Genomic DNA, 22,165 nt, shown 5'->3' with positions numbered 1-22,165 from the left:
GAACAGTCTTTGAACTTTTTTGTTTGTAGAGATTATAAATACTAGTACTTATTATAAGCTATTACCCTTCATAAACATACGTTATGAATTTACACAATGTACAATGTATGCACAAGACAAAAATTAAATGCAAAACTTTAAGGGTACAAGCTTCTAAGATTCAAAAACAGACATTGAGTTTTTTAATCTTTTCAGATTGATTTGTTTTTTTGTTTCCTGATTGTAGATTGCTGTAATGTTCAACAAGATCTGTGCTGTTTAAGTGTCAAATATTCAGTCAAAGACATTCAAATCTTAGACTGTGCTATACATTTTGACAATCTACCTGCCAAATATTTGTGAGAAAGGTACATTCCATGTGTATCTTCTGTTAGCCAAAGTTATGGTAAGGGTAAGAGTACTATGCAAACATGTATATCCGTCCTGACAAATGTACAATCATTACATTTCTTGCTCTTTTCCGTCCTAAGATTTGCCTACTTAGCCTTATATGATCTTTGAAATATACACACTAGATGCCAAAAATCAATTCATATTCATTTGCCAAGTTTTAATCCGTCCTATTCTTGACATATTCATGTCAGGTTGCCAAAGTTACCATTATCGAAACCCGTCCATAATGTTGTATCATTAGTCAATCAATCCTACAAGATGTGAACCCTAACGCTTCCATTCAAGACATGGTAAAAAAGTATTACGTGATGTATTGTTGTTTTGCATTTAAATGAAATGTGTATGATATGTATTTGCATATTTGGGATTTTTGAGATTACCTTGACAAAAGTTACTGCCAATATATAGAAGGTTTTTGTAGGATTGTTATCATTGATAATGAGGTGTATACTGGCTATGTAATGGCAGTATGTTTAATGAGATTAATCTGTTGTATTGGATATACAAGGTATAAAGTGTGCATATTGATATGAAAGTTTGTATATGTTGGTGTTCAGTTTGTATTAGAAGGTTTTTATATCAGAATTCTTTGTTTTTGCAATGAGCTGCTTGAATATTAAAGTATTGGTAATAAGGTAAATCTTGTTGTTATAAAGCTTTGTTACTGTTGGAATTAAAATGTATAAGGTTATAAAAAAAAGTGTTTAATATGTTGTCCTGTTGTTTATGTTTTGCAAATTTCCTGTGCTATAGTTGTTCAGTTTTCTTTGACCGTGACATTGGCTTTCTTTGCTGCTGCCTTACACAATAGCAAATCAATTTCCACCATAACAAGGAAAACAAGAAAAATATTTAATGCAGTCACCACTTAAGCAAGATAATATGATTAATGCATTGGAACTGTAATTGACACCAAAGATTCGAGTAATGAAGTTATATAATATTGTCTGTTTAAAAAACATTATGTTTATACAAAACATGCCATTTATGATTTTTCAGAAAGTAAAACAACACTGAGTTCGTGATTTATATCTGATTTTTTTCTGAGGCCTATAGATTCTTGCGATTTTTTTAATACTATGTGCACGAAATTTTTTTGCAGTAGCTATTTTGCAAATTCTTATTTTACGATGAGGTGTCCCTTTGACGCGTCCTTAAGTATAATATTTGGATTTTGTTTTAGGCCGATGGTTAAATTAAGCAAACATTAAGTTTCTAACTTCGATTGGGTCTTTCATAAACACCGCATTTGGCTTTAAAAAACACTATGATTTGTAGTGAAGCATATAAGGCGTTTGAAGATAAGTAAACGTTTTTAAGTTATTTCTAAGTTTCAATACCGAAGCTAATATTTTTTTTTTCTTCTACGTTTTCAATATGAGCTCATCTATTTAAATGGCACAGTTTTAAATTTCAGTTTCCGTCGTTCATAGATTGGTTAGAAATATGTGATGGACGATATTTGAACGCCATTGTAGCGATGTTATCGAAATATCGTTTCACTACAATACGATTCAATTTGACAATATTGGCCGCAGTAAGAAAAAGCACATCTTATCCTGCATTTAATGCTTACTTCCACAACTTAATAAAAAGTATGTTGATGCACTTTTACGAAAACAAGAGAAAGGAAACCATGGACCTGTTTAAAACTGATATATTCTCCTAAAGCTTCGTTCATATATTCCTTTATATTTCAAATTTCTAGTCAGAAATTTGCCCGCACTACAGCATACATACGTACATATTTCCCATATGCTCCATCACAAGCATATTTCGCCACCCAATACTACAGAGTCAGAGTGACACATGTTTGAAACGTCTACACGTCAGCTGCCACTTGTCACATGTTGTTCGTGTTTCTAGCACTTTTGCGCGTTATCAACTGTTGTATATATGCGTACATATCAGTATGTTTCAAAACGTATGAAAATACATGAAATGATATTCTATATCTGAAATGCATATCAAATGAGTCCATGGGACATTACGCTATATATATATATGAACGTAAAACTTTGATTTCTTATATGTAGTAATAAGTAGCCTTCATACATTGTATTCTTTTCTAGGTTTATTGCATTTTCTAAATAGTTCCTAAGTCAGTTAAAACTGTAAACAATGTATTTTTCTCTAGGTTTATAGTCTTTTCAATATGAGTTCCGATTTCAAGTCAAATTTCATGCAGTGTATATGTATTCCTTTCTAGGCTTATCGCATTTTTAATACGAGTTCTGAATTCAAGTTAGATTTCATACAAAGTATTCGTATTCTTTTGAATTTATCATATTTTCTATACGAGTTCCAATTTCAACTTCGCAGTAAATTTGCTTAAATCACGTCTACATCTTTGGTAGAACATACAAATGTATATGAGGTCAAGGACAGTATAGCGAATCAGTATAGTGAATTTTACCTCAACCATAAGTATTAATCATAGATAAATGGCTTTTTAAAATGTACATGTAGCATCGTCACAAAAGTAGAACATTCGGGAATTTTTGACATGCACCGCACAAGTTGGAGGTCCTAAATATATGCACCTGTTTAACCCTTAAATATATGTTCATGACAGACATCTCACTTCCTACGTGACCCTTTTGCCTTCGAAATGCACTTGGTGTTCACATTGTAAACATATCCCGTCTGCACATGTACGCGTCATGTGTGCCGAGCACGTCCCATATGTCACCGGCCGAACCCCTGCGGAGTTGGGGCACACCGCCCGTCCAAACAGACTTCCCGTTGCGCTGGAACGCAAACTAGTTTTAGTCTATTGGCATTGTCCACATTCTTTTATCTCTTTATACAATCATTCTACGCAGGATAATTCCTAATGAATAGTTAGGGTGTGGTCCAGAACGTTCCCTGGGGGATTCTGGCGCATCTGCCCTCGTCACTTTTCCACAAAACATCGCTGTGCTATTTTGGTCGCTGACGGGCTGTCTATGTGCCATATTTGCCCGAATGTAGTTCGCTGGTTCACGTTGAAATATTGATTTTTAGATCGCAAGTTGAAAGTATAGTGCTTTGCGTTGGCTGCAAATGATGTACGAATTCAATTCTAATTCCCAACGGCCCAGGAATTGAAATAACCCTAATTTTATATCTATCTCACCATTTACATAGTTTAAAGCAAATTTGAACCTCCATTTATATTGTAATACGTTGAATGTGTCAGGTCCTAACTGAAACATTGTTCAATGTTTCAGTTTCAGTTATTTTCTTTAACGTTAGCTCCGTATACAGGCGACCTTTGTATTGTTGTTGATGATGATGATACTGACTGTTCCTTATCATTTTTGGAATTACACAAAAGTCTTATAAGAAAGGTATCTAGTTTCAGCCAATTGATAGGCTTTTTACGTCCTATTTCGAGTTTTCATTTTTGCCTATATTATGTTTTACCATTTCCATTCTTTTGCCTCTACATCTGTGATTTACATTTTTATGTATGTATTCTTGCAGCCCTTTGTGTTTTGTTTATTTGAAATGTTATAGAAATACATATCTAATTTCGGTCAAAAGATACAGCAGTTGGAAAATATGAGATAAAACGGTAAACTGATCTGACTTGGCCCGGCCCCCTGCATTTCTTGGCTGCGCGTTCCCCTAGAGCTCTCAGCCCCCAGTTGTAGCAGTGTCATGGCGTAGTGTGTCCGCTAGCTCTCACCCATCGCAACCCCATCCCACCACAACCAACGCACCCCAAATCCCAGCCAAACAACTCAAACGGAGCAACCATTCCCCCGGAGCAAAGTTTCTACCGCGTTTGTTCAAGTTCAAGCGCAGGCTCATACATACTTGAGCCGAAATGCCTCCGACATCGTTGAAGGACGTAGTGCAGCCCGCCAGTCTGGGCTTTACCCGGGTCCTGACCACCATCCAAGTCGACGTGAACATTGACGATCTAGGGAACGTCCGGATAGACTGTGTCCGAGAAGACAAAGACCTGGGCACAAGGGCCCTGCTGCCCAGGAAAAGCTACTGGTAAGAAATCCAAAGTTTCTGAACTTCGCAAAAGTATATATTTACAAAAGATTGCAATTGTAATCAGTGCAATTGTCAATTCATAGTTAACATTTAACATCATTGGCATCATTGTGACTATTCAAGCCTCCTTTTCATTAGCCGTTGATCGTGCTTCGCTGTCAGTGCAACCTAAAACTAATGTGTGTAAAGTGCGATTTTACTAAATGTAAAAGTGTGACTGAAAAGACAACAAAATTCACAAAGTGTAAAAAGATTCCCCTTTTCTCTATTATATACCATTCGCTGAGTAATCTGTCAGATTCTAGGTTGCGCGGTGAGAGCGCCGTACTAGTTTGAAGGTGGTATGTCTAGCAAGAGTAAGAACAATGCCCAGTTTCGCTAGCTAGCATTTAGTTGGTGTTTTTGTCTCAATGATTGTGTACATATGCTTGTGTACATGTATTCGTTGAAGCTATTGCTGCATCAGTTTCTGTTGTTAAATCTAAAAGTGAGGAGAATTTATGTATATATATAAGGCCGACATGGCCAATTGTACCTTGTCCATCACCACTTGCTTTGCGATTAGAATAGAATGTGTGTCTTAAATGCTTGACATCAAATGATACGAATTACAGGTATCATTTTAATCTGGTCTACAATAAGGGACTCTTGGCTGCCTGTACTAAAAGATGCACATTTTATGATATCTTTGAACTTTGACTTACTGTCATATATTATTCGTCATTTGTTAGAAATTATAATCTTGTAGACATTTTTTTTGCTTGCTGAAAGTTATCCTATGAGAGTTATACTAATAGTGTTACACCGGTATACAGTTACTAGTATCATATCTAGATATGCACTTTGCATGTTGTTGACAGTTTTGTGATACGGCCGTATCTATTTCCGCTGTCCGCCCGCATGCCGTACATGGCAGGTGCCATTTGCGTCCTCTCTGTGAGGTCACCTCCGATCGGGGGCGATAAATTTGTCTGTGGCCCGCTTATGGGAGTACGGCTGGGATACAGATAATGTTCGGTCATGTAACTATGTCTATATGAGGTAAGATACACGCAAATGCCCTTATATTAGACTGTTTCCATACCGTATTTGATAATGCAATGATATGTCTGTCCTTTGGTCTGGCAGTATCACGTGTAACGCGTTCGTTTTTGGTGCAATTTGGCTGCTGCATAACGTATATCAGTGCTGATATCAGTGATTTGCAGAGTTTCGGAGTTTCATATTTACGAAGTGGGAAGAAGGATAGTCCAACAGGTAGTCTTATCGTTTGCGTAAATTTCATTAGTTGATACATTTCATTTACCAGGAAGAAGACACAAGGTTGTTTCCATTGAATTGCATTTTGTTTACATTTCTTTTTGAATTTTGTTTACAGTATTACCATATACTGTCATGTCACACTCCAAGTACATTATACAAGTAATGAAATTAAGCAGATCTGTGTTGACTTTTGATTTGTTAACAGCTCCTGGTGATGAGTATTGAGGATTGCAATGTATAAAATGTCTTCGGCAAAATATGAGCACAATCAAAATCTTACTGAGTCAGTTTGCGGTTTCAACAAATAATCATAATGGCAAAAGCAGTCTATGCATTCACAAGTCACTAGTACGGGATTGCCAATGCTGTTTTTTTACTGTCTAGGTAGTCTTGGAAACTCTTTGTCCGCAGATTAGCACCGAATTCTAACACGTTACAAGTAATACATGACATGGTCTAAAGTAAAAATGGAACTTCCGACAACCTCACGAAATTTGATTTAACCCGATGTGCATGATGTCAGGGGGCGGTATAGACTTACCTTTTCCCGGGAAACGTAACTCTATACCCCTCACCCGTATCACATGTCTGTACGGACGTAATATATCGGTATTTAAAGGACGTATCCATGGGCACTAGCAATGATATGTCTGCAATTTAGGTCTAATACATACAGCTTATAGGTAAACAACCCCTGGAAAACAGGGTCCTTTTTAAAATTAAGATAACTAAGAAGATTTATCTTGCCAATGCTTCGACAAGTATTCTGCTACCTTCATCTGCAGTGTGCAATGTACCTGCTACTACTAGTTATAGTAGTACCGAATGTACTAGTACCAAGTATACCTTCTATTACTTGTTATAGTCGCAATGTGACATTGCAGCCAGAATGTGGTCCTTCGCCGTTTACACCCCTCAAATTCCACTAGGGCGGCAACCTGGCCGCGAGTACGTTACAAATTCAATTATAAAACACCATCTTTACGCATTGTATGTTCTGTTGTCTTTTGAATCATAGTTTTACATTTTGCATTTTTATTATGATGTCAAATGTTACGCACGTCGAATCTAGGTTGTAGTGTGGTCTGGTCAAACGGGGATTTTTAAGAGATTTATTTTCCACTTATTCATTTGACAGTCAATTGAAACGCCAGCGAGGTAAAGGTCATAAGGTCCAGTCAAGAGAATATCTAATTCCATCAGCTACCATACATAGAAAATATGCATCGTTGTACCATTGTGCCAAGTAGACCATGGAGAATGTACGTTACTGTTATTTGTATTTCATCTCGTGCTGGGTGGCTTGTTGTTCTGACCAAGGAATGTTTTCGTGCTATTATAACTGCCCTACAGTTGTGTGTGTTGTCATTCGATATTTCGGCATCATTTTACATCAAAAACAGGACAACAAATATCCATCTATAGGGGAGATGGTCAATGCACTCTTGTTCGTTTCAAATGTTTATAAATATACTGAACATTCATCTGCCATAAAATGTAATGAATAATATATTGTTATTACAGTTGCCGTCTCTACTCGCTGTATTTGGCCAAAATCCGACCAGACTATAATTACAAACGATGACGCGTGTAGTTTGGTATTGAAGGCCAGTAGTGGTAGCCTTTTTGATATTTGTGAGAAAAACCTATGTTGTCGAAAGCTTTTGCCGTTTCAAGGATATCGTTTAACATGTCCTCCAGTCATTCTTTGTAAGGTTGTGAAAGGACTAGTTCACAGTGGATATCACCCACAGACAGAAGAAAAAGGTCTTGACTATGGACAATATACAAAATGACGAATAATTTTGTTGACGTACTAACTGCTAAGGAATAGTAATGGCATCAAGTAACAAATCGTCAAGTAATAATTTATCAATTAAGAGACATTTAAATTATTATTTTTTTCTTAGAGCTATCATCGGGTTAACTTTGTTGCCACTAAGTGCAGTATACGTAAGGGCATTCTCACTACATAGCTTTAAATCACGCTTGCAGTTAGATGCACAAAGGTTACTGATAGGCGTGACAAGTTGTTCATTGTAATGTAACCAGCTGCTGTCGTGCCATGTGCCTGCAAAGCTGATACACCGAAGAGGGTTTATATCGACTAAAAATACAAAATAAAGCTATGTCTTTTACATCGAATGGTGGCTATACCGGCTATACAGATAGATACACAGAAGCTGGTACGTTACGCCAAAAGGAGGGTTTATACCAGCCATACAAACACTGCAATTGCAATATGATGACCATGATGATGATAATGCAATTGAATATAACAACCAATCAAGCAAACGTAATTAATCTGTGTATCTGTGTTATACAGGACTGAGGAATACAGATGGGATAGACTTACGGTCGGATCGCCAGTCGAGAGGAGAAATTGGTCCCTGAAGAGTATCGCAGAAGGGGTTGACGCCCCAGCAGAGGAGTACCTACGGTACATCGAAGGAAGGACAAGCCCCGAACCAGAAGCATCGGCGGCTGTGCCAGAGACAGAGGAACCGGAGTCGACAGACGGAGAGAAGACAGAAGACAGTGACGTAAGCTATCCCATTCCTGCAATCAACAACCTCGACACAGCAGTCGAGGCTGATGAGACTTTCAGTTCTGAAGAAGAAGAAGGAGAGGACAGACCACCTGCTCCTCCTCCCAGGGTTGATAGTGTTACCATCGAAGAAGAGGAAGAACCAGACGAGACAATAACAGAAACAGACATCACACCCGATAGAACACAACCAGAAGATGCAGAAGAACAGGAAGTAGAAGAGGTTGTGTTAAGAATTGTAGAACCGTTGGACGAAACTGTCTTAGAAACCGTAAGAAAGTCTGAGCAAGTATACGCACTTCCACCGGAATCCCAAGGCATCACACAAGACACTTCCATTGAAGACACCATCATTCCAGATTCAGATCAGCAAGTAGAAGACATAGAAGAGGCAGGTGTAGACAAAGCTGAGTCTGATGAGGAAGTAGTAGACGATTCCCAGTTGAAATCCCCAACCAAAAGAGTGCGTTTTAGTCCTGAGGCAATATATGTCAGCACCGCCCAAGAAGATATAGAGGAAGATGAAGAAGGTGTGACATTGTCCCCAATCCCCGAAGAAGACACAACCCCGGGAAAGCAGATCAAGGAACCCGATACAACTCATGAAGAAGGTGAGGAAGATGATAGTGATGCTACAGAAGAAGTACAAGATACCAAAATATCAGTAGAAGTAGACGTGCACGTCTCAGCAGATCAGGAAGAAGCTGAAGATGCTGATGAAGATGCACCTCTTGCAGAAGAAGAGATTCTCACAAGCGACGACGAAGCAACGGGATCAACAGCAGACGACAAGGAAGAAACCCAAACAGAAGTTACAGAAGAAGGTGAACCCAAGGAAGAAGAGAGTGGGCCTTCTGCAGAAGAAGCTCACGACAGCAAAGACGAAGCTGATGACAAGGAGCAAGACGAGGAGGGAGAGGAGCCTCAAGCTTCAGATGAGAAAGCTTCGATGGAAGAGGAAGAACCATCGCAGGAGGACGAAGCTGTAAAGGAAGAAGAAGCAGTATTGGATGAATCGGATGTCTCTTCCGTTCCCAGGGAATCACTTGGGGAGGAAGAGCTTCAGGTAATAATACTTTTTTTTTTCTTGAGATGATAAGATATCAGACACACACATTCTATTTCATATATGGAATCGTCACAATGAGGTCAATGTCAACGATGAGCATCGAACATTATCATCGATTCAAAAGACCATACACGACCGCAGCTGCAAATGGAAAGGCGTGGTTCAAAAGAGAGTCTATAGTATTACGTGAATAGCCAAAAAATGAGAGACGAAATACTTTGACGGCTAGATCAACGTTGCTCTAAAAGGGTGCTTGGTTTCTCTTTCAATCCGACAACTGAATTTATCCGTGCTTTACAGTTTAGATAGACATGGGAAGTCTCACGTCCGGTAATGTTCTACAAGGCAAATCCCCTCCAATGTCAAATATTGAAATATTTACACGTTAGAGGGTTCAGAAAGCCATCCCAGCTGCCGTCTAGGACGTGCTTGGAAAGCTGTCGAACCATCTCTCTATAGTGGAGAAGGTTATGTCATTGACAGTAGAACGTTACTGTGAAGAGGGCTTATTTAGACAGGCATTTTGTGTCTCATCTCTAAGTCTCTTTATATGACCTGGCTAAGGTAGACACGTTACTCGATCGCAAGTGATTGCCTTTTTTTAAGATTACGTAAAGCTTGATAAAGAACCAGAAACTCCAAATCTAATTCTCTAAACTAAACAAACGTGTAGTTCTTAGCACCAAATACTTTCAAGTGGTTGTAAATATCTACTGGTAGAACAGCTTTGCTGTCAATTTGCTTCCAATAACCTCTGCTTTTCAGCCTCTTTTATTTATTTATTTTTTTTTTTTGGAGCTAACGCCCCTTGATTCCCACTCTTTTGTACTACCATAAATCATTCTCTAACAAATGCTTCACTAAAATGAACCATCCCATCTGCTCACTTCACTCAACCATCTGTACTTGCATGTGACGAACCGAAAACCGTTACTTTTCAAACCCTTACGTCACAGAGTCCCAGCCAATCCTACGACTACTGGGCCATCATTTGCATTTTTGCCAGTACAAAATCGTGTCCATTTTGATAAATCAATTCAAAGAGCTGATTGTACAATTGTATGGTTCATTGACGACGATGCTAAATTATAAGCATATGAGAACATCAAAATGTGCATTTGTAAATTAAACGGACACACTTTTGTAGCTTAAGTGCAAATTTTAAGAAGTTGTGGTTTCGACATTCCTGACACCTTCTTAACGTCTTGGAATGTCGTGATCACAACTTGTACCAGGCACTGATATCCGATGACTGGTATCTGCTAACGTGCGACGAGGCTGTTGATGATGATGACTTCCCCCCGCTGTACGGCTATTGGCCGCCAAAGTCGCCAGTGGGAGGGCAGGTAACAAATGCAGCCGCCAAAGCATATACTTCCTAACTCTTGAGTACCTTATACTGAGTGTTTAAACCTATGTATGATTGCTTATGCGTGTTTACCACCATGTGTATACATTAGAAAATGCATCAACGTTGCACCATCACAGCGTATGCAGGAATCTGCCATAAACTGCAATTTTTTTAGTCAAAATCAATTGAGGAATACACATAACACCCCCTCAAAAAAGTGTGGTATACATACGATAGAAAATTACACGGCATGAAAAATAAAGGCATGCCATGTTTCTGTATGAAAAGAAAATGTAGGAAAATAAAAAAATGGGTATAAAGAAATTGGTACTTAATAATAAATGGAATTATGATTTTGATTTTGAAGTCTGACCATGAGCATACGTGAACCCCGTGAGCATCTTGATGTGAAGCACTCTTTGCATCACCTTGAAAACTATCCTCCATGATAATAGAAATAATAAGAAATTACGTATAAGTTAAAATTACTGTGATAATTGTTGACATGTTTCTATATGTTTATGGAATCTTGAATTTCGACATAACAGGAAAACATTGTTGTGACGATGCCTTACTCATCCCGTCCTTTTTCCAGGTTTCTGAACCCGTTGTCGTTGAGTTTGCCGAGTCTTATGCAGAGGTGCTGAAAAAGGTAAGTTACTTTGCAGATCATAAATGGCATGTTATACATATATCTATGAATATATCTATGAATATTCCATCTTTGCAGATGATGGTAGCGCTCTGTATGAAGTCATTGTGGTTGGCAGCGATTTCCTTTTTACTTTTAGTTAAAAGGGGGCTTGGGGTAGAACCCACCTCTCAAGTAGATTCAATCAGATGTAGAATAAGTTTTACTTGGGCAATGGGTTTTGAGTTACAACGGGGTATTATATGCAATGACCGAGTGGCTAGGGTGCTCGCCTTGCATTTGTTAGGTCGTGAGTTTGATTGCCCCAACCGAGTCATACCAAAGACGCTAAAAAAAGTTACATGTTGTTTCTCTGCTGAGCATTAATGAGGAAGTTTATGGGGGTTTAACACACATAACTATCAACGGACTAGCACCCTCCTGTAGTGACTTGCACAAATGTTTGGCGCAAGGACTACAAAATTGAGATGGCCTAAGCATCTATTACAGATGCACTAACTGATTCACGAGTTTTTATAGGCCTAACCTTATCCAATGTCAAACATGGTCTCAGGCACCTCCACTAGCAGAAGAGGAAACCCAACCAGAGGACGAAACTCCTACTGATACTGAAACACCTCAAGAGGACGAGGCCACTTCGGATGACAAAGCTCCTTCAAAAGACGAAACTCCATCAGATGATGAAGTCGGTCCTGAGGAGAAAACTCTTCCAGAGGATGAAACTTCAACTGATACTAAAACACCTCAAGAGGATGAGGCCACTTCACAAGACAAATCTCCTCCACAAGATGAAGCTGCATCGGATGATGAAGCCATTCCTGAGGAGGAAGCTCTTCCAGAGGATGAAACTTCCCCAGAAGAGGAAGTCACTTCAAAGGATGAAGTTCCTTCAGAGGAGGAACCCACTGACAAAGATGCTAAGGAAGACGATAGTACACCCGTTGGTCCCGAAGATACTCCGAAGGACGAGGTATGGGTGGTGTCTCATTGATGGTTGACATATCTTGTTGAATGCAGCCATTCTTGCTCCTGGCTTTCTGGTTGGGCACCACCTATCTCGTGACTTTAATAATACCAACAGATAATATATTATATTTTGTTTTGCACAGGAATCCGAACCAGAAGAGGAGAAGACAACACCAAAAGCAGATGAACCAGAGGAAAGCCAAGATGAAGACACTAAGGCCTCAGAGGACAGTCCATCTCCAAAAGAAGAGGTACAATGATTCCTCTGCTGGGGCGTCAACCCCTTCTGCGATACTCTTCAGGGACCAATTTCTCCTCTCGACTGGCAATTAATGTTGTTGTTTTCGACGAGTATCGCCAAGGATAGACTTTGAAGAACTTATGATGTACACAACTGCAACTTGCATTACATTATATTTTATTGCATATCTGTATCCTAATACAAGAAATATAATTCCTTATCACTTAGATATCTACCCCGGATGACGAAAAAGATCAGGAATCCGAAGAGGAGGAAAAGAGTCAACCACCTTCCACCAAACAACCGGCAAAAGAGGAGGAAGACCCTCAGGTAAATACCGGACAACAATGACACTTAGCACAGTGCAACAGAATGGCCGTACTACAAATGATTTTATAGCTTTTTACTGACTTTTTGGTCCAGAATGCTTTTTCCTCTCGTCAGAGCTAACGCGTTTTTCTCTGGATCTGTATTTTTGCCAGTATTTTTACAACCGGATGTTATTCTACTGGATGACCAGCGGAACGTCGTTGGTGACAGCTAGGTATTCTGACAATGCAAGTTGAAGATACTTTTTTTTTGCACGAAGATACTCTCTAAACAGATCTTGGGAGGAATGATCATTGGTTTTCCTGACTGCACCGTGCCGTCAAGCAGAGGAAGGACTACCAAAGAAACGGAGAAGTTATGATCTTCCTTCCCAAGATTTGCCTAGAGAGTAGTAGACTAGCGGCGTGGATACTGCAAGGAAAGAACATTTGCAACGGGAAGAACTTTACGTGCACCTTCATGCCTTTTTCCATTATTGAGTTAATTTGACATGGAAAACTAACGGTTACAATTGCCAGTCAAACCGTGATGCCATGAAAATGCCATGGTTTGTTTCGTTTCATGGCATGTAATCATTTACTTGTATCCATTTCACTTAGACATCCGTAGTTCATACTTCATTTTAATATGGTAGAAATGATACTCTCTCACAAATGATTGAAATAATCATCATAAGATATGCCTGGAATTTTTCGTCATCGGTAGTGAACCCAACCCGTGCCTGTTTTAACCGAAAGTTTTTTCGGTGTCAGTTGTAATGTGATGTTCTTGAACGTTAACCCCATTTGACAGACTACCGTAACATGATCCCAGATATCTAATCTCCAAAGTCGAGGTACCCCTTTGCATGGCATCAATCCTCAATGATGGTGGGAGACTTTGCCAAATCAGACTGCTATTAACTAGATTACAAACTTGGAAGGGTAGCAAGCATCTGGCACACCCGCAAGATAGCGTAACTGCCAGAAATAAATTACATTGTCAACCCTTTAGAAATGAGACTGTATTTCATCTGAAGCAATCTGCCAAATTGATATCAGTTTTCATCTGCAGCAACTAAATTACGGATTTATCATTCAAAACGTAAAATATGATGTCCAAACAAGACACTTGTGACCATTTCTACAGTAATCAACAAATGTCATACCATGCAAAACACAATCAGAATTGCTGCTGCAGCGCCACCTATGTCGGCTATAACTAGCAGCAAGAAACAGACCCAGTCATTCTTACCCTGATGAAGATGATCAGCCTCGCTGCCTACGTGCCCATGTTGCAAACTGAATGAATTCGAATTTAAAGATTGTGTCTGACAGACATCGAAACGTTGGAAGTGAGTACAATTCTGGTTGTGTGTTGAAGAAACCTACTATATGAGTAATTTGCCAACCTGACAAAACTATCTACCAACAAATGTCACAATTTTGTTAAGTCTAGTCAAACCACCATCGTTGTAATTTGATGCATTAACCATCTTTAAAATCCACCAAACAAACAACAATATTCAAACCAAACGACCCCCTTCCTGGAAGCAGGAATCGAATTCCGATGAGTGGGACCTGTCAGATTATGAAGCCGGAGAGGAGGACTTTCCTCCCCTCAGCACCTATAGACCCCCCAAGTCGCCGATTGGAGGGAAGGTAAAAGTCATAGTAAATGAACGACAAGTGCTAGGTTTTTTAAGACTACACGGACTCTGCATAACAGAAAACATAGTTAACGGCCTTGCACCAAACCCCGAAGAGTCTTATAGACACTTCGTAGTTTTTTTTGTTTTTTTTTAGATATCGTGATTAAAGATACGATGAAGACATTCATTCAGCATTGCCTTAACAAAGAAATTACTTTCTCACTTGAAAATCGTATCCCTAATTCTACGTGTATATATATAGGTTAACATACAAATATAAGTCATCCAAATGATTGAAAAAGACGTACAATTCATTGCAACCTCTATCGATCTTACATTTATCGTTTTAGACCTCCAGGACAAAGATTCACAAGGGGGTGATACCCCCAGCTAATCTTAGCACATCATACTAGATATCATTGCTACATTTAAGTTAGATGGAGACCATCGCTGTCTTCTAACTGATTTTAGATTACAATTTAAAATTTTATCATTTAAAATTTTCGCTTTTTTACTTACAGCCGACAGAGCCAGCTGCCACAAAATTCGCGGAATCTTTCGCTGCCGTCGTTACAAAGGTGAGACAAACTTTAAACATACACAATAATTAACGATAGAATGGCTGGATATCCTCATTTCAGTGAATTTATGAATTTTATATATTTTATCTTTGAAAATAATCATTGTGACATGATCTTTAGATATCAGTTTATTGCAGGTGCACGTTCTATATATGCGACATAAATAGTTTATAGAAAGTTTAAAGAGAGTTTATGCATGATTAATTAACAGAGCCGTTTGCCGTTTCAGCCACCACCGGTTGTTGAAGAGGTCGTAGAAGAAGCCGAGCCAGTAGAGTCAATACCGCCTACACAAGATTCAGGGCAGGCAGAAGACGTCTCGTCTGAAAAAGAGGAAGAACAAGAAGACGGCCAGACAGGGGAGCATGCGGTTCCTGAAGAAAAAGGAGAAGATGAAGTTGAAGAGTTGTCTAAAGACGATGATCATGATACTGAACCGCAAGAAACCATGGCTGACGAAAAAGATGAAAAACTGTCAGTCAGTGATGGTGCAACCTCTGGTGATGAGGTTGTCGAGATTCCGTCAGAAGTGACGGTAGGCGATGACAAAGCAGATGATGAAGAAGATATCGACGGTGGAAGCTTAGAAGCCGTAAGAGGCGACACACCCACAGACGAAGACCTATCTGAGAAGGCAGACTTCGAGTCGTCTGAGAAAACGGAGGGCGAAGACAGCACAGGTGCTGACACAAGTTCTGTGGGCAGCACGGAACATGACTTGAAAAAATCAGATGATGCAGGCGAGATATCTGCTGATGATCTACCAACAGATAAAGCAGATGCCATCAAACCATCAGCAGATGACAACATTGAAGAGGGGAAAGATACCCCTGCAGAAGAGTCCGTTGAAGAAACCATCACGTCAGATCACGAAGCCAGCGATGATGATGCTGAAGAGCCTGTCAAAGAGGAAGACAACAAGCGAAGCCCGTTACAGCGTCAGGGAGCAATGTCGAAAGGAGAATCTGTCGAGAGCCAAGAGTCAGCTACTTCCGCTGATACCAGCGATAAAGCTGCTGTCTCAAAAGCACCAGCCAAATCCTCATCTACAGACGAGTCAGACAACCAAGATGAGGTAAAAGCAACCGATGACACCCCGGAAGAAGATGTAGAAACGGGTGACGATGAAGACGATGCTTTGAATAAGGTACAGGAGGGAGAGGTTCTCGAGGACAAGACACGTGGAACCAAAAACGAAGACTCGTCTGACAGTGAGGATGACAGTAGCTCTAAGATCCAACCACAAGCACTAGCCACAGGTGAGTCACCACCAAGGGATGATACGAAAGAACAGTGTGAGTTTTCAGCTGTAACAAGCGCAGATCGTGAATATCAACCTAACACGGGGGCTTCAGATCAGGGAAACACAGAGTGTGATTCTGATGGTCATTGTTGTAGCGAGCCGCCGCAAGCAGTGTCTTTGCCACAGAGTGAAATGTCATGCCCCGAGCAAGATACAGGAATGCTCCGGGTGCTGCCGTGGGCTAGATGGGAGAAGATCGATGACACCTCCCCGCGGACGGTACGGCGGAGACCGCCATCCCTCGAACTCGAAGCACCCGTCTGTGAGGCCACGTCGGAAGAATCATCTCCGATACAACAGAGTGCTGAGCCAAAGGACATAAAGGTTGTGTGTCCCGCTACAGTGTCAGAAGGTAGTGATAGTGCTGGTGGCCATAACAGTTCTGCTTCTTTTAATGCCAACTTACACGCTTCTAAGGAAATGCAAATCTGCGCTTCTAGTGATACTGGTAACGAATCTGCCCAGGGGTATCTTACCCCACTTGGACGGCCTTTGCCTCGCAGCCCACGATTTGAAAGTCTCTCTACTCTCTTGCAGGAGGCCAATGAGTCGACGCCAAGGAGGAGAAGCTCAACGTCATCAGCTGATACATCAGAGGAAGAAGAGGAGGAGGAAGAAGCCATTTCTTCTGGTGACGAGGAGGGTGAGTTTGACGTACCAGAGAGAACAGAATCTCCAGAAGAAAGGATGACACGCACAGACGCGTGGGCGACCTCAGGCGGAACCTTGTACATAGGCTCGGCTACTAGAATGGTAAGGAAGCAGCTGCCGGACATTCCCGAACACAGCGGGGAGAACGACTCGGAAGCCTCCGACAATGACGATGATGATAACCAGCAAGACGAAGTAGAGAGACCGAGGCAAAGTGCAAAGCTAGCAGATTCAGGCAGTAGCGAGTATACACACGATAGGCATCACGAAGAAGCTGAGAGTTCTGAAGAATCAGAACTAAACGAAGAAGAACTCCATTATCTAGACGACGATGATGAAGAGCAGGTCATGATGGTTGAGGAAAACATACCTGAGGGTAATCCGCTATACTTGCGACAAGTTCAGGGAGAAATATACATGTCAGAGAACACACTCACAAAGGGTGATACATCTTCAGATGATTCGGAGGACGAAGACAAACAGCAGGCTGATCTTCTAAGGGAACACGATCGGCTGGTGGAGTTACAGGAGGATCTCTTCGAGAAAGACAGTTTGGATGACGTAGACTATCACGTGACGTCTTCTGACCTGTTGGGAGAACGTGACGACCAATCAAATCTGTCTGCAACAGAACCGACCGATTACCGGTGTGACGACGTTCAGGATGAAGATCTGATAACGGTTGAACAGGCAAATCCCTCAAATGCCAATGAAATCTTCGTGGCGTCTGAGGGACCAGGTGAAGATATGGATTCTGATCATGAAGAATTTCAGGTGACAGTGTCAGAGAAGCACCTGGCAGACACATCAACACAGCACCTTATAGTCATAACAAAAGATACAGATGAGGAGAAAGATCGTTGTGAGGAAAAGACATCTATGGACTCATTCGAAAGTACCGGTCCTTCTACTGAAGGCAGTTCAGACATTTCTGACGACGACGCTTCTGGCAAACTGAAGCGACGACGCAGACAAAAGTACGGTGCACAGCGTTCTTTTACGGAATCTATCCACCATGATCCGGACAGTCCAACGTACATATCTCGAATGCAGTTTCAGTTCAGATCATCTCAATCGGATTCAGATACAGAGCAACATGTGGAGAGTCTTCCAGAGGAGCAGGAGTGCACACCGACACAGGAAAATATTCCTTTCGATTTGGTGGCTGGAATAAGTCAACAAGGCGAGGTAATACGTACTGTTGAAGATGAGGTTAATGATGACAGCACAGAAAAAGCAGTGCAAGAACAAGTGGCTGATTCTGTGGTTGGCAACGATCAAGAGGACGATACTTTTGATCAACTTTCACTGGGGCAAGGTACAGATACAGATATGGAACCTGTTATTTCATCTGATGTATCTAAAGATGATAGTCGGCGAAGATCTGCAGAGTACACCGATTCGTCTGATTCTGAAAGTGACACCGACTCAGAATCTGAAACGTCTGCGGACTCCATCCTTGCCGCACCTGGCGACGGTAGCGGACCGTCGGGTCCATCTGGTGGCCAATACCGTACGCCAATTGCAACCGTCCCCGTGACGTCGTACTACGTAACATCAGGTGTTCCATTCACCATGGACCCAACGAATTCTGACCACGTGGAGATCCCACCCATGCCAACATCACCGAGGCATAGCTGGGGTATGCAGGCAAGCTACACCTTTGAGGAACACCAGCCCGTGACCACCGGTCTGCTGACCCCTATCATCAATGGCCACATCCCTGTGGTCAAGCATCACGTCCAGTACGATGACCTGAAGCGTCCAATCATACCCATCTTGTTGGACATTGGCGACAAGCTTAGCCCTGAATACTCGGGTGAAGCTAAAACATCAACAACCGCCAGCGAACGGGAAATGTTGTCCCCATCGCCGTACGACAATCTTCTAGAATCAGACCTAGCTGAAGGGGAGGCTCAGGAAGGTCTGAACGTAGAGAGTCTACAGCCGATGAGCTGTCGCTGCGTCGCCCCACCACCAGACCGAAAACCATTCGAGTCACCGTCCGATGAACTCGAACTCCCACCCAACCCCGACTTTGAACCGATGGACTGTCTTTGCACCCATCCTCAGAAGGAAGCCAGAGTGGTCTGGTCGCCAAAGCATACACCAAGTCCACGGCATTCTCCACAGAACGTTGAACGATGTTATGAAGCCATTTCGAACACGCTTGCCACAAGCAGGCAAAACTACGTCGAGTGCAAGAGGCAGGAGCACGACGCTGAAGAAGACGAAACATCCTTATTGAATCAAAGCCAACCATTACACGGCGATGATTTAATCGAGGATATGTCTGAAGGCAGAACTGTTACAATGTTGCAGTTCGATATGGATGACGATAGGTCGTCAGCAACATCGTCCCCGCTCAGCGTCCACTCTACCCACCTTGGCACTCCGCCAGAGCTTGAAGAGGAACTCGATGATAGTCCTGCCTTTTCCCCAACGCGGCAGATACTTGACACTTTTGTCCCCGTATCTCCTCCTTTGAGAGAAATCAGACATCCTGGCATCACCCAGGACGCAATCCGTGCCCCAAGAGCTCGCAGATCTACAGAAATCGAAGACTCTGCGAGTCCAGAAATGCACAGCCCAACGCCAAACAGGGACAGTGAGCTTAAAACGCCGACAGGTTCTCTACTCTTTCCTTATGACAAAATTCACGGACCCTATCCACCACCACAGGATCAGCCTAGCTTTGTAACCCCGGACAGAAGAACGCAGGTAAAACGGAAGAGACCATCTGATGAAGTTCAGGGTACAAGTCCTCGCCCTACGTACAAGTCACCGGTAAGACAGCGCACAGATTCTCCTGTAGAGAAATGTTTGTCTCCAACTGATCATCGACCTAAAGATGCTTCTCCGTGTAAGATACCGGATGACTTTCCTAAGCTGTGCACCGGAAAAGTTCGGTCCATGGTTAACAAATGGGAAGGAATAGTGAAACAGGAACCACCAAAAAGTCCTGTGATGACGACAAGTTCTCCCAGCACACCGGAAATCCCCAGATACGGGGAACGGGATGTCATTTCTCCGCCGTTTAGTCACCACGGCTCTTCTCCATACTACATGTCGAGGAGAAGAACTGAAGTAAAATCGCCAGAGGGCGCTGTAGCCAAACAGCAGAAGGTGCCAAAGCACAACGTCGATGTGTCTGCCAGACGACCACTTCATGAAACTCAGATCCTCACAGACGAAGAGGATAGCACGGTTGCATCGACAGAATACGGTGTTCAGTTTCAACCAACCGCTCACGAAGACGACGCTGAAAAGGTCTTGGTGTACGGTTACGAAGTCGAGTGGGATATCCCGCGGTTGCAGGTCTGCCTCAGCCCGCTAGAGGGCTTCGATGATGACGAGGACAGTATGAGTGATGACGTCACCATCAGTAGTCTGACGGAAACTGATGGAGAGGGTGGAGTGTCTGCATCTTTGTCGTCTCTGGAGGAGTACATCCTCGACCCAGCCCGCATACTCGGTAAGGCGGTCAGCCTTACAGAGCTGCCCATGAGTCCGGTAGAGGAAGAAGAGGAAAGTCCAGCGGAGGAAAGCAGCACGCAGAGTAGCAGCAACACGTACGTCAAGTACATCCTTTGAGGCATTTGAGAGAAAAGAGAGAAAGAACTAACGAGGGAATGGAATTCGTGAGGGTGTGTTGGGGGGTCTCCTCATTCATCAGCGAAATACCCCTTTCACATCCTCCTCCGCTCATTTATTCATCATATTCAGTATGCTCCGACTGAATTAAACCCCTGCATGCCTCATCCCCCTATTTGTCATATCCTTTAACGCTATGTGTAGAACAGCAATATACCTCATTGAAAAATTAAAAACAAACTACTGAACGAAGCTTATACGATTATGAAGAAAAATATGATAAAACGAAGGATAACCAAGTACAAAAGCAATGACTGGGGGCTCGTGTGTTTCGGTGTGTATCGTTATGCCGTATACACTGTTTAAAACAGAAAACTACAAGGAAAAAAAGATGTGTAAGTCTAACTTTCAGCATGTGTTATTCTGCTCCCTTCTCTGATAGGAAAGAGGCGCTAAGTTCCCATAGCGTGTGGGAAAGGCTGGGAGTACTGGAGACCCCATGCCCTTATTTCTGCCAAATGTGGCTGCCGATGCTGAAATATCACCTGCTGGATTTCCAGTAGAAAAGGCAGACGTGCACAACAAACACGCTGGACAAAAAAACAAAGTGCCCTTGAACCCACGAGAGGAGTTTTACACGAAGAAGGAGTTTACTGAGTGGGTGTAGGAACATTCTAAGTAGCAAAAGACATAGGTTATGGAAAGGACAGGGTGACAGTTCGTTACGCCCAATTTGTGGTGGACATTTTCGGTTCTGAGAACATTACGTCAAGATTGTGTACAGGACTGGATAACGCTGTGTAGATTGGACAGTGATAAGTGTATATTTAAGAAAGACAGAAGGGGGTTCCAAAAGAATTCAGCACATGCAGAAAAAACGCTGAGATTCTAGAACCTTTTAAAGCTTCTTAGAGGCAATCGTCACATTCGTGCGTTTCCCTCTTTGCCGTATACCAGTAATAAAGACACGCCATGACACTTATTATTGATGTATTTTGAGTCGTTATTGTTTCAAGCAAAAATTGAGTTATGTTCTCAGCCAAAAATTTTCATTCTGCCACAAAACCCCCGCCATTTCTTAGTCATATGCATGCTTCTAGTAGAAGATTTGGTAAATGTAATGTATCTATTTTAGGAGGGATCAGCTAGACTTGTGACACAGGGGCAACCGGTCGAGGAAACGTTAAAGTATCGAAAAAGGACGGCACAATATATTGAGAGAATCAAAGGATTTAGAAAGGAGAGGAAAGACATAACGAGGAAGAAGCAATGGTTGTATGGTATTTTAAAAATGAAGATAGGTACAGATACATTTCTTGACTTCTACAGTAGCATGCATAAACGACTAGATATGACGACGCCGAGAGCTAGCACAGCAACAAATACAAAGGTAGTGACGTTAAAAAATAAAGAAACTCTTAAGTTTGTGTTTGAAAGTAGTAGTTGGTGTTTCTTATTATACTATAGCTGTTTGTCTTTATTGCATGGTAATATAATGAAACGTTTAGCTTCGTGAGTAACATGTTTTTGAGTAGGCAATCTTACCGTATTTTGCCAAATCTTATGACAAATTAGCACGAATTTGTCAATTCAGTAGCTT

The 22,165-nt window shown here is 41.6% G+C and overlaps 1 protein-coding gene across 4 annotated transcripts; it reads left to right on the top strand.

Moving 5' to 3' along the window:
• The first annotated feature begins 4,000 nt into the window (after positions 1 to 4,000).
• Positions 4,001 to 22,001, top strand: LOC118422411 (titin-like). Of its 4 annotated transcripts, XM_035829948.1 has the most exons (13): positions 4,001 to 4,383; positions 7,976 to 9,263; positions 10,502 to 10,612; positions 11,213 to 11,269; positions 11,823 to 12,239; positions 12,379 to 12,486; positions 12,705 to 12,806; positions 12,959 to 13,033; positions 14,342 to 14,446; positions 14,958 to 15,014; positions 15,247 to 16,644; positions 16,858 to 20,543; positions 21,008 to 22,001. In XM_035829948.1, exons 1-13 carry the CDS (start codon positions 4,208 to 4,210, stop codon positions 21,126 to 21,128), a joined length of 7,701 nt encoding a protein of 2,566 aa, XP_035685841.1. In that variant the 5' UTR covers positions 4,001 to 4,207; the 3' UTR covers positions 21,129 to 22,001. The 4 variants fall into 4 exon arrangements, with proteins under 4 accessions (XP_035685841.1, XP_035685844.1, XP_035685843.1 ...); XM_035829951.1 differs by lacking the exon at positions 10,502 to 10,612; XM_035829950.1 differs by lacking the exon at positions 14,342 to 14,446.
• The last annotated feature ends 164 nt before the right edge of the window (positions 22,002 to 22,165 follow it).

This window comes from Branchiostoma floridae, chromosome 9 (genome assembly GCF_000003815.2).
Source record: "Branchiostoma floridae strain S238N-H82 chromosome 9, Bfl_VNyyK, whole genome shotgun sequence".
In the NCBI taxonomy this organism is placed as follows: domain Eukaryota; kingdom Metazoa; phylum Chordata; class Leptocardii; order Amphioxiformes; family Branchiostomatidae; genus Branchiostoma; species Branchiostoma floridae.
The sequence above is the reverse complement of the archived record's forward strand: the minus strand, read 5'-3'. Positions and strand labels throughout refer to the sequence as shown.

Bases quoted from the DNA above. Each gene is read 5' to 3' on its own strand.
- LOC118422411 (XM_035829948.1), top strand. From the start codon at position 4,208: ATGCCTCCGACATCGTTGAAGGACGTAGTGCAGCCCGCCAGTCTGGGC. The intron at 12,240-12,378 runs GTATGGGTGGTG...TGTTTTGCACAG, and splicing joins AAGATACTCCGAAGGACGAG to GAATCCGAACCAGAAGAGGA. The intron at 20,544-21,007 runs GTACGTCAAGTA...CTTCTCTGATAG, and splicing joins ACGCAGAGTAGCAGCAACAC to GAAAGAGGCGCTAAGTTCCC.